Source organism: Plectropomus leopardus, chromosome 5 (genome assembly GCF_026936395.1).
Source record: "Plectropomus leopardus strain MGB_pleo_1.0 chromosome 5, ASM2693639v1, whole genome shotgun sequence".
NCBI lineage: Eukaryota > Metazoa > Chordata > Actinopteri > Perciformes > Serranidae > Plectropomus > Plectropomus leopardus.
In genome coordinates, this window is record NC_142180.1 from 16,519,785 (window position 1) to 16,534,604 (window position 14,820).

The following is a 14,820-nucleotide window of genomic DNA, read 5'->3' on the forward strand; positions in this document are numbered from 1 at the left end:
TATATATTAGGTTTATCATCTACAAGACTTTTTATCTTTGGCTTTGCCTTCTTCAGCTTCGTGAGCTTTCAAAACACTCAACTCTGATCACAAACCACAGTTAATTCATTAAAGCTACACTCCGAGTGAGGACGTTTGCCTCCACGTTATTCTTCCACATCCTGACCATCTTGACAGTGATGTTCACCTTTGAGATGAACCAGTTTCAGCTGGAAAACAGGACTCTTGTTACTTTGATGCCAGGCAGAAAAGAGCAAATTTGTTCTTGGTTTTTGAACCTGAAGGCTACAGGTGCAACATTTAACACCTGTTCTCCTTAAATTACACACACAGTATGGTGCTAATGCAACATGTAAAATTATTATCATTCAAAGTGTGGCTGACAATACTCTTTGAGTTGTCAAATTTCCCTCTTTTCTGCAAAGTTTACACAACAGCATAAAATTCTTATTATTATGTATTAACAAAGGCATTCAATATGTTCAGTAATCCATAATGCATTTATTCCCCCCATTCCCTCAACATTTAAAAATAGCATTTACTAAACATATAAGCAGACAAGACTGTGCATAGCTGCACCTCTGTACACGTTTGTACCATAAATAAAAATCTATAAACGTCATTTAAGTAAAAAGTCCACCTCCAGATCAGTCAAATGCACAAAAACAATAAGTTTTACAAGGTATGTTCCCCTCTCTTCATTCACTGACATTTAAATCCCAGTTAAAAGCTTTACAGGAGTGACCCAACATCCAAATTAACAGTATTCTCCCAGTTCGCTCACTGTGCGAAAACAAACAGCCAGCATGACACGGAAAAACAAAATCACAAGGAAGTTCATTAACTACAACATGTAGTTTATGAACTTTTACATCTTGTCCACCTGCAAACAAGGCCTCCATCCTGTCGTGCATTAGCATACAGAGTTTATACTTATTGCAAATGGCTTTTGGCAACATGAGGAAGAAAAAAACATGAAGAAATCAAAGAGTCTTAAAACATGAGCCACAGTGAGACAAAGGGTTCAGATGTGACTTATTTCTTTCTGCAGGTTGCATGTGAGTATTACATTCTTTATGAAAGGATTGTGCTGTTTCTCTTTGAATTGTCTTGTTTGGATATTGTCGATGTCACACTGCTGTTTATCATGTGAACACATTTCTCAGCTGTAGATAATTTCTTAAAAGTTGCTCCCCAGAACTGGTTGATGGACTTTCCTGTTCTTCATATATCTAATCATGTAGGGGTGCATGATATGTCACATTTTATCTATTGCACCATTTTGACATGCAGAAAAAGCTTTTTTTTTTTTTGTCATAAAGGCTTATATTGAAATACAGAGTTAAGAAGCTTGCCTTATTTTGATTGTTTCTGAAAGTATTTGAATGATATCTGAATGAATTATATCTCATCTTTAAGCTCCGTTTGGGTCTTCACTGATTTTATAATTATCTGGTGCTTTAGCTGTTACATGGTCCACTTTGCTCTGTAGCCATTTAGTGAATGTGTCTGCTGTTTGATGTTGGGAAGTTAGTATATATGTGGTTTATTCCAGGTGCCTGAAACTGCTGCTTGCAGGAGTTGATGAGATCATAAATATTTAACTACAAATGTGCCACCGTAAAACCAAACACATAGAGCTGCAGAGATGGGTGTAAATTCTCCACTGTTTGGGCATTATGAGCAACTTGTATTAGATTATAATTTAGTGTTAATATAGAGAATGTTGGTGAAGTTTTATGGTTGACTAAAAACAGAACATAAAAACTACCTTTATGAAATCTATCATTTTAATCGATGCTGACTCTGAGGTTCTCAATATTGTGATCTTTTGAGGCTGCAGTTTGTGGTGATAAAATGAATGAATGTCTGATATTTGTACTAAGTTTCAATCTAACGCAGTACACCACCACAAAGTACAGCCTCAAAGTGTAACATTGTCAACACACTAAGAACTACAGCAGCAGTCATAACAGAAAAACACATTTAAATAAAGTAGTATTTTCTCCCAGACTGCTGAAATCCATTACATGACATCAAACAGGTGTTTTCTGGTTGATCAGTGTAACACAGAAGGTGGAGACTTCCCTCCCTGCTGAAGAAAAACAGAGCAGCTGCAGGTTCCCAGGATCCCAAAAACTACGTCAGCTACAAACTATCTCAACACTAAGAGCTGGTTTTCTATAAAAAAAAATCAAAAACTGGACAATTATTGATACTAGTTTGTCTGTGGGAAGCCCAGAGCGCACCAACCCCACAGAGCTCTTTTGGGGGGTTTCTCCAGACTAAATACTGTGACAGTGTTTTTAATTTGTCACAGAAGACAAACACTGTACCCTACAAACCATATTATTAGAATATAACCACATTATTCCCATATCCACATCTACCAGGGGCTACAACTGAAATAAAACAAGCTCACGGGCTACAACTGGCACTTTTACAAAAATGCAATTAACGTGCATTGACTCTACAAAATAAATGAGCAGAAATATTTTGATTTTAGATGCTGACACATGTGCATCATCAAAAAAAACATAAAAAGCATTAAAACATCATATTGCTGCAGTGAGATGCTCAGTGTGCATCTAAGATCCTGCAAGGAGAAAAACAAGTGACTGGTTTTTACGAAATTAAACTGTTCTTCAAACAGTAAAAAAAGGCTTTTCATTAATAAATGATTAGTTGCAAACATTGTCAATGAATAACACTAATCAGACCTCTGTCCAGCTAAAGTTACAGTTGAATCTTTAAATGCGCACATCAAACCAGTGATTTCATGCATGTCTCATTTTGAATATGTCCGGTGACTGTCTGACACCAATTTTACAAATAATGCTTTAAATTAAAACACCAGGTCTTCAAAGTCATTTGACAGTCACAACCTGCATAACACATTTAGATGTTTCATGATGTGCAAACTCAAACCGCGCCTCTGTTTAAAAAACATAATCGCGACAGAGCAGCTTTGGTTCAGGCTGACAAAAATCGTCTGACATGAGACAAAATCTCACTCTGCCTGAGAAGCTTTGCAGATCAATAAATACCAATCATCAATTTAAAACAGAACTATGCATTGTTTTTAATCGATTCAAACTATTACAGCAAAAGAATTCATTTTAGCATCTCTATTATAGTTTACATGGTTAGAACCCCTAAGAATGATGAAACATTAGCATCCTTACAGCGTGTAAACAGAAAAGATGCTTTGTTTTGGTAAATCTAATTGAACTTTTTACATTTACGCTTCATGACGAACAAACTTATTTATTATTTTGGGGAAGGTCTGTGGGAGGTCACTGACTGTTCTGGGTGACAGAACTGGTCTCACTCTGAAAGATTATCTCAGGTTAAAGACAAGAAGGCTTTGAGTGTGTTTAGGTGTTTGTCTCTGATTGTGGCATCTAAACACTTGCTGACAGTAGGTGTGAATTTTTACTGAACTGACTGAGCAAAACTTTTATGACCATCAGTTTCTTGCAGACATAATGAACGGATTTTTGAATTTTTTTTATTTAGTCATTTTTCTTCATCAGGCACTGGTAATTTCGTGAGTGCAGTCAGTTTCATATCTACACTTAACACTGACACCAGACAGAGTCTGCAGCGGTGCTTTTAACTAAAGTAGCCAATTTAGTTTAAAACCTAAATGTGAATGGTATACTATGCAGGAATTGCCAGTTACTGTTTGTAACTGCTAAGCTTTTCTGCTCGTTATACTTGCGTTTTTTCAGGCACTGTGTGCGGCATTTCCGTAACTTCCTATTTATAAAGTCCTGGTCTCACCTGCACACTGCCCAGGAACATCCCAAACACAGCATAATAAGGAGAAAATAAGAAAGTACAGGCAAAGGGCAGAGTCTCTGCAGGTAAATACACTTACTTATGTTTGAGTCTATACATTGCTTTTTGGAAAATCCTGCATAGTATACCTTTAAGACCTTCCACTGAGATGTGTCTGTTACAAATATAAACATGACTGTTCATATTAAATAATTACAGCTGACATCCTTCCCTCTAAAAGTGAAGAAAAAAACCCAAAGATATTATGGCTGGCTGTGAAAACAGAACTCTTTCAGACACTTCCAGACAGTGAGGTGTAAATTATTCATGAACTACCTTTTACGTGTCCACCTGCTGTGCACAATTCTGTATCTGGACAACATGCCTCAATCCGTCACCAAAATGTCTGACAACCGTTGATTTAAGTTTTGTTTCCTCTCAGACCATCCCGTACAGTCTGTACCAAACAAATAAATATATGACACACAGCAAAGCCGTCAGAAAGAAAAGTTCAGACAGGGAGGAGCGTGGGAGAGGTCCCGTCACTGGCCATCTCATTCTTCTTATCCACAACAAACAGCACTTGCCTTCAGTCTCATGTTTGGAGCGAGGCTGCGTCCCGCTGCTGGGGGGCGGCTACACACAGCAATGTCTATGACGGCCACCCAGAGCGAGGACAGATTCCTCCTTTACACCACGTACTGGTGGTTGCTGCTGTAGTTTGTCGTGTAGGCCTGCCGGCTGTACTGGAAGTGGTCGGTCAGCACGTTGTTCCAGCTGTGCTGCTGCTCTGAGCCGTGGGAGAAAGGCACTGACCCGTTGGCCTGGATCTTCTCCAGCGCCGGGTTGTCAAAGGACATCAGGTCCTGCTTGGTGCTTGGCAGCAGCTTCTTCTCTTTGTTAGCGTCATACTTGGCCTGTTGGCGAGGAGAAGGGCAAATGGATTGAAATCAATGAGTGTCTTTGGAGCTGGTTCCCTGGCATCGCATTGTGGCTCCCCAATTATTCTTAATAGTTTGCGTGGGTCAAACATGCCCACAAAAAGGATAAACAAAGTGTAACTTGACTTTACTATTTACATTAACGTCAGTGGAATACAGACACAAGTTGGATGGAGAGTTACAGAAATAGAAAGTTGCTTTTAGGCAGAGTACCAAGCATTTTATGATTTAGCAGAGTGCAACTGTAAATGTAAAAAAACGCTGGCAAAGCACATATAGACTGCACACTTTATATAGAGCACATAGTGGCAGCTGGTTGCCATTGAAAAGAATGCATTATTATTATTTTATTCTTACCATAAAATAAAGCCAAAGCAGAACTTTTTAAAAAAATAACAAGTATAGACTGCAGGATGAATCAGTGTTTGCAAACACCCATAAATTGGACCAGTATCTTCTGATTTTAGCTTGTCAAATGAACATCAGCGCTGGTGTAATTGGCTGATGAAGAGTTTTCAATAAAAAAAGGATCAATCGAAGGTTTAATTGTTTTTTGTCCTCTCGCTCTTCCATCCAATTCATCGTGGTGACTCACCTTGTTGTAGAGGAAGACCCCGACTATGGCTGTCATCATACCCAGGACGTTTGTGAGGGTGACCGGGTTGCGCAGCATTAGCAGTGAGATGCTAATGACCATGATCCTCTTGGTGGCGTTGGCGACGGCGTAGCTGAGTGGGCTGACAAGGTTCAGTACGCTGAAGGCGATGACGTTCTGAGCAAAGTTGCAAAAACCGCTGATGAGCAGGAGGATGAAGGTACTCGTCCATCCTGAGATGTCCGTCTGTGAGGAGAGCAGTGAGGTCAGGCCACGTTAAGCCAGATGCTGCTGGAAGCTACCAAAAATAAAACAACTTTTGCTGCTACTTACCAGGTCTCCATTAACAAGAAACACAGAGAGATCCACCAGAACCCAGGTGGGCAGCATGAAGATAACTGCATTGAAGCCCAGGACGTTTAGCAGTCTCAAGTGGTGGACTCTTGTGTCCCGCAACACCTTTAAAAAAGGAAAAAAAGGTCAGTTACAGACCAAAAAGGAATCAGAAACCAGGCAGAGAGTGATGTAAAGTCTTGGCTCTTTCCCTGTTTCGATACCTTCTGTTGTCCTCTACACATTTGAACATGATCAAATCAAATCAAAGTAAAATAATTTTTTAAGTGATATCAAGACACTAATTCTACTTCTGCTAAAAAAAAAAAAAATACACATGACATGGGGATTGGACACGGTCTCTGCTCCTTAAAAACAATAGCGCATCCCTTGAAACCTTAAAAAAAAAGCCTGTTTGGTGAGAGTGGAGTCATTTTAAACCTTGGTTTAAGTTTCCTCATTTGTTTTAAACTCTAATAATTGTGTCCAAAACCTGATGATTTTGTTGTGGAGTTGCCAAAAGCTGAACTTGTGGTAAACGACAAGTAATAAAAAAAGAAAATCCCAGTGAAATTGTGGGTATGATTTGCATGAAAATGTAGCAGTCAGAGATGGAAATATTTCAATTTTTACTGTTTCATTTTGATGCTTTTGAGAGAATATGTTCATTGCATCGTTGTGGTTTATCAGTACATCAACCATCTTGTGACTGGATTCACCTAAATTCAGTATGAAGAGGATTGATTCCCCCTTCAGTCCTCCTTCCCCTCCTTTGTGTGTTGACTGACTTCTCCAGTTATTCTTAAATGAACATGTAATACCGTTTACGATATCAAAGCTCAATGTAAGTTTAAAGGGATCTAAACAACACAAACTTCCCACTGCCTGAAGCATACATATATGGTGATTTTAGACCTGTCATCATGACAAGGTAGATAGAGGAAGGTAGAGCAGGTCGTAATTTAAATCCCAAGCTCCTCCTGTTTGTGTACTGAAGTGTCCTTAGGCAAGACACTAAGCCTGAAGTTGCCACCTTCGGTGTATGAATATATATATATAATATATATATGAATATATGACACAATCACAGTGGTGAGGTCATTTTTTTGGCTGATTTAACAATTGCTTCTAAAAATGCACTGTTTTGGCTCTGATGCATACTCTCTGTCTGCAGTCACTACTGCAGCCTTGCTCATTGTCCCGCCCAATGTACACATCTGAGTAGTTACACATCACGAGTAACAGCCTCTCGACACTGACGGTTGCTGAGCCACAGATCGCAAAGACAGAGACTCTGAGTTTAATGCAAGACAGCAGATATTACTGAAGTTGTAACAAAAATTACAGTCTATTACACTAAATTTGCAAAAACTGACCACTTTTCACATTCTGTGTGAGAGGTGTGACCAGATCATCATAGATTCTAAAAACGTATGTTGCTTTTTAATATCAGCAAGAATAAAAAAATCATACCGTCACAGTCCTTGCACATACAAGTACATTTGTATTTATGAACACAATAATTAACCATGACAGCAACAATTAGATACACCGTGCCTAAAGCTGAAAGGAAAAACACACTTTGGTGATTATAGTTACTTTAGTGGCCATTTGTGAAATCCAGTTGCTCTTCCTGATTTTTTTCAACGCAAAACCACTTCTCTTTTCTAATCGCATTTTTACAACCCCCCTCTACCACCCTGCTCATCGTGAGGCAGGAGAAAAACGAGTTACCTTTTTGGAGAAAATGTTTTGCAGAGAGAAGCAGAGCGTGGCAGCCAGGGCGCTGATTAGTCCTGAGAGATCAAAGGACAGCTCAGTCGCTGTGGCCAGCAGCACTCCTCCGATGATGGGGATGAGCGATATGTACACCTATGATAAAGACCACACAGAGACACAAGACAGAGTCAGCAGAAACCAAGAAAAACAACACTATAGCAGTTTATAACCAGTACAGCAAAGCTGCTGCATCAATGAGTGTTTCCCATGTGACTCAAATCTCTGGATTTTGGACTGTTGGTTAAACTAAGTAAAAGCATTATGAAAACACTACAGCGGGCTACAGGAAATTGTAACAGACATTTTTTCCTGTTTATAGACAAAACAATCACTAAAGAAAATAATATAATTAATCTTTAATGAAAGTAATTGCTAGTTGGATAAATACTAAAATGAGTAAGAATCTGATTGGCCTGATGCTGCCTCTCATTTGTTTAGCGAGCAAAGTTAAGCATTGCTAAAACATCAACAAATCATCTGAGTACAGAAGAGGAAAGGACTCAAGCACAGATTGATTTGAGACGTTTAACTGAACAAACAAACATTTCAACACCACTGTGTCTTCATCAGTCAGAGTCTCTGAGCCTCTTTTCCCCTGAAAGTTCTTTGTCCTTGAACTGAGGCTCCTGATTTAGCCACATGCTGCTGAAAGCTGCACAGTGAACCCTGTTTCATTACCACAGTCACGTTGACAGGCTAGTAAGAGCACTAAAATGAGTTTTTGCACAAAAAAAATGTAAGGTAACGTTTCCAACAATCCTCTAAGCCTAAAATCAAATGCACAGACACAATTTAACCTCCCGAAGAAACCCAAAATAAATAACTTAATAATACTTTTGCTGTAAACTCTGCAAAACTGCACAAAGCACAAAACTCTAAAAGGATGTTAAAATGATGAGAAAACATTGTCACGCCTTTAGCTGCAGCTGGGCATACTTTCATTTATCTGAGATCACCCCGTTGGAGACAACACCACATGGACTGAAACGACCTCTTCATTTGCATCTTGAAATGGATCATTTGATCATGTTGGATCATGAGAAATGATAGAGACATGCAGTTCTTATGAAACCCACTTGCACACCCACTCTCCTCCCCTAATCCAAACATAGAGTAAAACTGAGAAAACACTGCACACAGTGATTATTGTGCAATTCCAGTTTACTGCCATCAGAAGATCCAGCTGCCCTCAGCTTAACTGTCCACGTAAATTGCATTATACTAAGGCTGAAACTGCATATCGTATTGCCTATTAATGACTGAAACGTTTAATCAACAATCAAAATAGTTGCCAATTAATTTTCTTTCAATTAACTTATCTTTGCAGCTCTTTCTCATACGTGCAAAAAATAAAATAAAACACAGAAACATAAGCAACAAAAACGAAAAACTCAAAGAGCAGTAGTTAGAAGAGGTTGTAAAAGAAAAGGTAAAACAGGAAGGAGTTCCCATTGCGGGTGGACTGTGTGCATTTAATTGGCTCAACGCCAAAACTGTACACTGTGCTCATAAGCCAGCTCTCTTAATTTGTTGGTTGATGATTAAACATTTCAACAGGATGTATCCAGCGCAGCTCCAGGGGAACAAAATTATCTTCTGCTAACACACTGAACATGCTGTTTTGTTGAAACCCTAATAAATTAAGAGAGACTTCATCTATTTTGGCAGAGGCCTACGTATCCGTCCCCATTTCGAGTTTCATGATTTTCATTCATCCTGAAGGCTTTCTGCAAGGAAAGGGAAAAGCTGGCGATTCATTCAAGTGCATTTGAAGAGGGTTCTGGTAAATCATAACTTCTTTTTAGAACTACTGTCTCCACTTTATTCGGCACACTTGTGCATTATAATGCTGTTCAATACAACTGTTCTACCATAAAGTGCACTTGTTTTTTTACACTGTTGTTCAAGTGTTAATAAAGAAGCCATTGAGTATATGTTCTATAGTCTGTGTTTGAACAAAGCTGAGTCAAGTGTAAACAATAAACTGAGGTATTTCAATTAAGGTTTTTTTCATTCTTTCAGATGTTTTAACAATGCCTTAAATAACCCGGGCACGTTGTTTGTATTGTAATGTTCTTGTCTGTTTATATCCCGTGTATTATCTGCTCTGTGTTTATTTGTATAGACAGTAAAAACTTATTTCCTTCATAGAGTGTGCGTCTTATGTGTTTCAAACAACCTGAAGTTCTTGGGTGCAGTACAGTAAGGCCTGCTGTTTCACAAACAGGATCTCTGCACACACACAGTCACACGTCATTAACACCTACATTCCCTGTGGACCCAGCCTGTCTGACTACTGAACTGTCAACTGTAAAAGTAAACATGACAAGCTAATGTTAGACACAAACGTCTCGTTATTTAAATCTGGGAAACCTGGACTGTAAAATGTCCCACTATCAGGATGAGAAATTAATATGCATTATCCCAAATAGTCATATGTTGTAAACCAATATTTTGGCCTCCAATCCTGATTCTTTCACACTAAGAAATGACAGATATTGACTTAAAAAAAAATCTTCACTGAGATTTGATTTGTCTAACAAAACAACAAGTGCAAAGTACACTCTACTAAGACGGAGCTACATTATGGCAAGTAAAGCAGATGACAATTTTTAGTTGGACAGATGAAAAGGTAACATGCATGCGTGCATGGAGACAATAGATATTTCCCCTTGAATGGTTTTGTATAATACAGTATTTTGCATAGCGCTCTGTTATGCTTTGTATAATATATATGGAGGGAGGCGTATCGAGACTAATTTAGACGTTGCAAGGTTTCAATTTATGTTTTGGTTCATCTACAGAGCGAACAAGCCAAGATGAGCCAGGGTGTTTATGGCTGAGTAGTAACTGTGGAGCTGAAACGATTCGTCTAGTGATCAATCTGTCATTGACTGAAAATTAAGTCCAGTGTGTAGGATTGTGGCCTTTTTTTAAAAAACTATTATTTTTTACATTTCATAGACCAACAGATTGATTAACATAGAAAATGGTTAACTTTGAGCTAATTTGTATGCAGCCGCATGATCATGTTATTTTACAAACTGTTGTGAATAAAATTGTGATTAAAGAAAAACAGAAATACTTAGAGGTTTTGTTTTATGTGTGAATAAGTTGTGTTTAATATCATGCTGACGTAATACTTGTATTTGTTCTCCGGGATATACGTAATCCCGTTTCTTGATCTAGTGTAAACATCTAGTATAAATAAATCCCTCCTGTGTTTTCCTAGGCTCTTGGATTTATTTTTAACAAGTAGTGTGTGCACTCAACAGGTGTTTTGTCCTCTAAACACATTACACCTTTGAGCCACAAAATTTGAGATTGTTTTCCTTTATAGTACTCTGCTCCCTGCTCTGGAAATGTTCAACCACATGAGCTTTTCCACACCAAAATACTTTGCATGAATTAAATCAACCTTTCAAAGTCATACATGAACACAAACCCAGGTGGCACCTGTTATATGAAAAGTTGTGAGTGAATTTGAGGATTCAACAGGTGAATTTGGACGGCTGATGTAAATAAAAAGTTTCCCTCTCTGACCTCCGACCCCTCTCCCACAGAAAATCTTTTTAACTTCAGGGACAAAAGCCCCCGCATAGGGCCGTAATACGAGATGCCGTACAGGCGCAGGACTGTGCCACATCACCACTGCCGAGTCTCAAACAGAGCACGCCTTGTGCCTTGTTTGTCTTAACCTACTCACCTTTGTGGTTTGCTTCTCCCTCATGATAATTCTTGATAACAGAACAACCCATATTGGCATTGTGGCTTTGACTGTGGAAGAAAAAAAAAGTACACTGTCAGCTTGGAAGGTATAACAATCAGTTTGTTTACTTGCCAATTAACAGCAGCAGGTAGAGAGTACAAATCATACAGTACTCCTACATCAGAGCCAGGGGTGTGTCAAACACATCTTGATTGTACTGCGTCACTGAGTGGCGTACAACCAGTTTTATACTGGTGTGTGTTACCAACAATTAGAGTTTTACGCAAGAGATTTGACCCCAACCCTTTTAATAAATGTGCTAAAGTTAGACTACAAAAAGTCATCAAAACTATCCAGCACTGTTGAAACAACCATCCACAACAACAGACCAGTTAAAGTAAAGCAACATATATACTTAAAAGAGAGACTGAGAGATTTAACAGACATGGCAGGTGTTACTCTTAAGTGTGTCCATGGACCATCACAGTTCCTTGAAATAGCTTGATGGAGGTCAAAACAGGCAAAGAATAGTTTCTTTTACAGTCTGTGTACTTCAAATTAAAGTTAGGACAAACTATTAAAGGGTTAGGAGGACTATTCATATCATGATTTTATAATTCTCTCAGTTACCTGTTTATTTGGTACATCTAGCTAAAACTGATGCAGTAAATACAAGTGGTAATGATTCACCTTTATGGTCATTTTGGACACTGTGGTTAGATGGTTGTGTTATTTTCTCCACTTGATTTCTATCAATGAGAGTTCAATTCACATGAGAATCCCCCCTCTCACCAATACTCCAATAATACAATAAAGTTTAACTGCACCACAAAATAATCAAAGTTGAATTGACTCCTCCTTAAAGCAGTCTCAACTAAATCTGAACAATAAAACCAGGACGGCAGGACGAATTACAGGATTGTTGCGTTAGACCCACAACTGAGAGTACATTTTTACTGGCAAAGCTAACTCGCTGTGAGTGGCTTCACAAATACTGATGGAAACTGATGGAATATATCTACATGTTTTAGCAAGTAAAACCAGTTGAGAGTATCACCCACAAAGACAAAATAAATAACACTATATCAATATGGCAGCAATGGCTCCTAAATTATGTACAAAGGCCATAAGAAGACTTTAAATTGTTGTAAAAGAGGTTCTGCTTAAAACTTTCTCACCTGGGCTTTACTAAACACTGAGTTGCCACTTTATTTGACCTAATGCAACAGCACTGCAATAAATACTTGGAAGTAAGTGGTTAACAGGACGTCATAACCTGCAAAAATGTGCCATTTTAAGTTTACTGACTTCTAAGACAAGTTCAGAGAGATCACTAGATCTCTAGATCTAGTGATCTCTAGATCTAGATCACTAGATCTAGGACTGTTTTAAACACAGGTTTCAGTCAGAAGAAATTTAAAGGAGTCTTAACAACAGCTCTACCATAAATCCTACTGTCATGAAGGCTGTTAAGGTTAAAAAAATGTTTTACCCTATATACCCTAGACACCCTTATGGTAATTTTGGAGGATGTTTCCTTATTTTACTAATAAATGTTCTTTACCCCTCAGCAACAGTAAATTGCTTAGATCCATGTCAGACTCCAACCTACTTCTCCCAACTGGGGGCATCCTGACTGACATCTTTGTTTTTTAAGGTCCTCCTCCTTGTATACAAAGCTCTAAATAGCCTTGGACCAAGCAACAACGCTATCTCCCTTGTCAACTATGCACCTTCACAAACACTGTCATCATCTGCTGCTGGTTTATTGGACACTCAAAAGAAAATTGGGGATGCAGCCTTTTGTCAATTACGTGCCAAAGCTATGGAACACACTATGTACATGGAGAAGCAAGCTCACAAAAATAATTTTAAAAGAAAGCAAAAAAACTACATCTGTTCACTGTAGCCTTTGACGAGATCTGACTTTCTAAAACTCTTCTTTGTACACTTATGTAGATAGATAGATAGAATGAAGAGAACACGCACCATGCATTAAAACACCAAAGAAGTCAGAACAAAATGGCCTTTTAAGACTTAAGTCCATAAATAGTGTAAACATGAATCATAAAACCATAACAAAAGATAGCTTAATCAATCAATATTGAGTTTTGGGCATGCCTTGAATGTAACCTTGTGTAAATCTTACATTGTCTGGCCAAGAGAGATTAAGACTTGCTAAGTGGAAACGGAAGTCACACTAAATACTTGCAACTTCAGCCTACATCAGTTATTTTATTCTGAAATATTTGAGTTTTAGTGCTGTATACTTATTTCCTCTAATTTTTGGATTGGATCTCTATGTTTCAAGAGACTACTGAGAAATAAATATGTATGATCATTATTGCCTTTCATAAATAAAATTAGAGGTGGTTTAATACTTTTACACAGTACTGAAGGTGTACCTGCTAAAGTGGCAACTGAGTGTAACTTACATACGACAGTCAGTTAGCGTTATTTAATTTCACAGCTGGTAACCTAATAATGAAGAAAACAGTGTTTCTCAGGAAAAAAAATGAGTCACACAGGGAGCTGTGATGTGATTTAAAGTCTGAGATCAAAGTTAGAGAAGCAACACGGAGCAGGTTCAGTGATGGACCCTCCCCCCCTGACGTCGCCTTAATTAAGTTGGCTACCAAGCTAACAGTAGCGGGTTAGTTTTCTTAAATGGAGCCTAAAGCTGACCAATTTGTAGTCAGCGGACCCACAGTAACTTAATACATTTATAAAAGCCCTTCAGTTCACGACCTCCATAACGCCAAACTAACCCAGGGCCCACAGGCTGGTTCAATGTCGGTGTCGCCGAGTTGTCCTGCGTTAGCCGCGAAGCTAACATCAGCTGACGGTAACAGACACATCATCAAGTTACCCAGGTGGCCTCGTGCTAGTACCCAAATTAACCCAAATCCGCTGTACTCACCCGTGTGCGCATATGAAACGGGTACTTTCCATATGCTGAAGTGTGCCGACACGGATGCAAAGTATTTTCCGAAAGCTAGAGGCAGTATGTACCACCGGTAGTACCTGCTCGGCAGTTCTGTTTTGGGGACTCCCCATGCCCGCAACAGCGGCGGGAGGAAGACGACGATAGAGATAATATGAAACAGAGAGACCGTGACCGGGTACGGGAATCCATTTAGGATAATTTTGTTCACGATGTTGCCCCCCGAGCTGACCGTGTACCAGCCCACACACAGGAAAATTATCCGGATCCCTTCCCTAACAGGGGGCCGGTCCGCCGTAGCCATCTTCCAGCGCGGAGTGACGAGTCATCGGCGGTGTGTGTCTGGCTGAATCGGGGGAGGGAAGCGCTGCTCCGCCGTCAGAGCTCCAGTGATGGAGGGCACGCACAGCTTCCGGTCACTGGTTTCAAAATAAAAGACATTCACGGACATGCGGTTTAAAAATGGAGCTGCACTTAACTGTTTGGCGCATTTTACATAATTTTCATTCTTCATTTTTAAAAAATAATTGTTGTGTTCATGCACACCGCATACATTTTGGCAAGATTATGTAAATTTGTTTACTCTTTGAAGTTCAAGCTCAGCTCCTACAATAAGTCTGAAATACACTGCGTAAACAAAAATGTTACATTCATACTGTTCAGTGCAAACACTGTCCCATTGAAACCAATTCAAACAATGCAATTGAAATTCAAAAAATTTCAAAATGCAATTTTG

General features: G+C 38.9%; 1 protein-coding gene across 1 annotated transcript; it reads right to left on the minus strand.

The window, feature by feature from the left end:
• Positions 1–481: 481 nt before the first annotated feature.
• slc35e1 (solute carrier family 35 member E1) lies at positions 482–14,514 on the minus strand. The gene is made up of 6 exons (XM_042515513.2): positions 14,061–14,514; positions 11,138–11,208; positions 7,387–7,524; positions 5,653–5,778; positions 5,320–5,565; positions 482–4,700 (listed from the first exon to the last, which is right to left on the minus strand). The coding sequence occupies exons 1-6, from the start codon at positions 14,386–14,388 to the stop codon at positions 4,473–4,475; spliced, it is 1,137 nt and encodes a 378-aa protein (XP_042371447.1). The 5' UTR covers positions 14,389–14,514; the 3' UTR covers positions 482–4,472.
• Positions 14,515–14,820: the final 306 nt, after the last annotated feature.

Excerpts from the sequence above, each read along its gene's own strand:
- slc35e1 (XM_042515513.2), bottom strand. The coding sequence starts at position 14,388 with ATGGCTACGGCGGACCGGCCCCCTGTTAGGGAAGGGATCCGGATAATT. Across the intron at positions 11,209-14,060 it reads CGTTTCATATGCGCACACGG|TCAAAGCCACAATGCCAATA; the intron begins GTGAGTACAGCG and ends TTTCTTCCACAG. Across the intron at positions 5,566-5,652 it reads TTCTTGTTAATGGAGACCTG|ACGGACATCTCAGGATGGAC; the intron begins GTAAGTAGCAGC and ends CTCTCCTCACAG.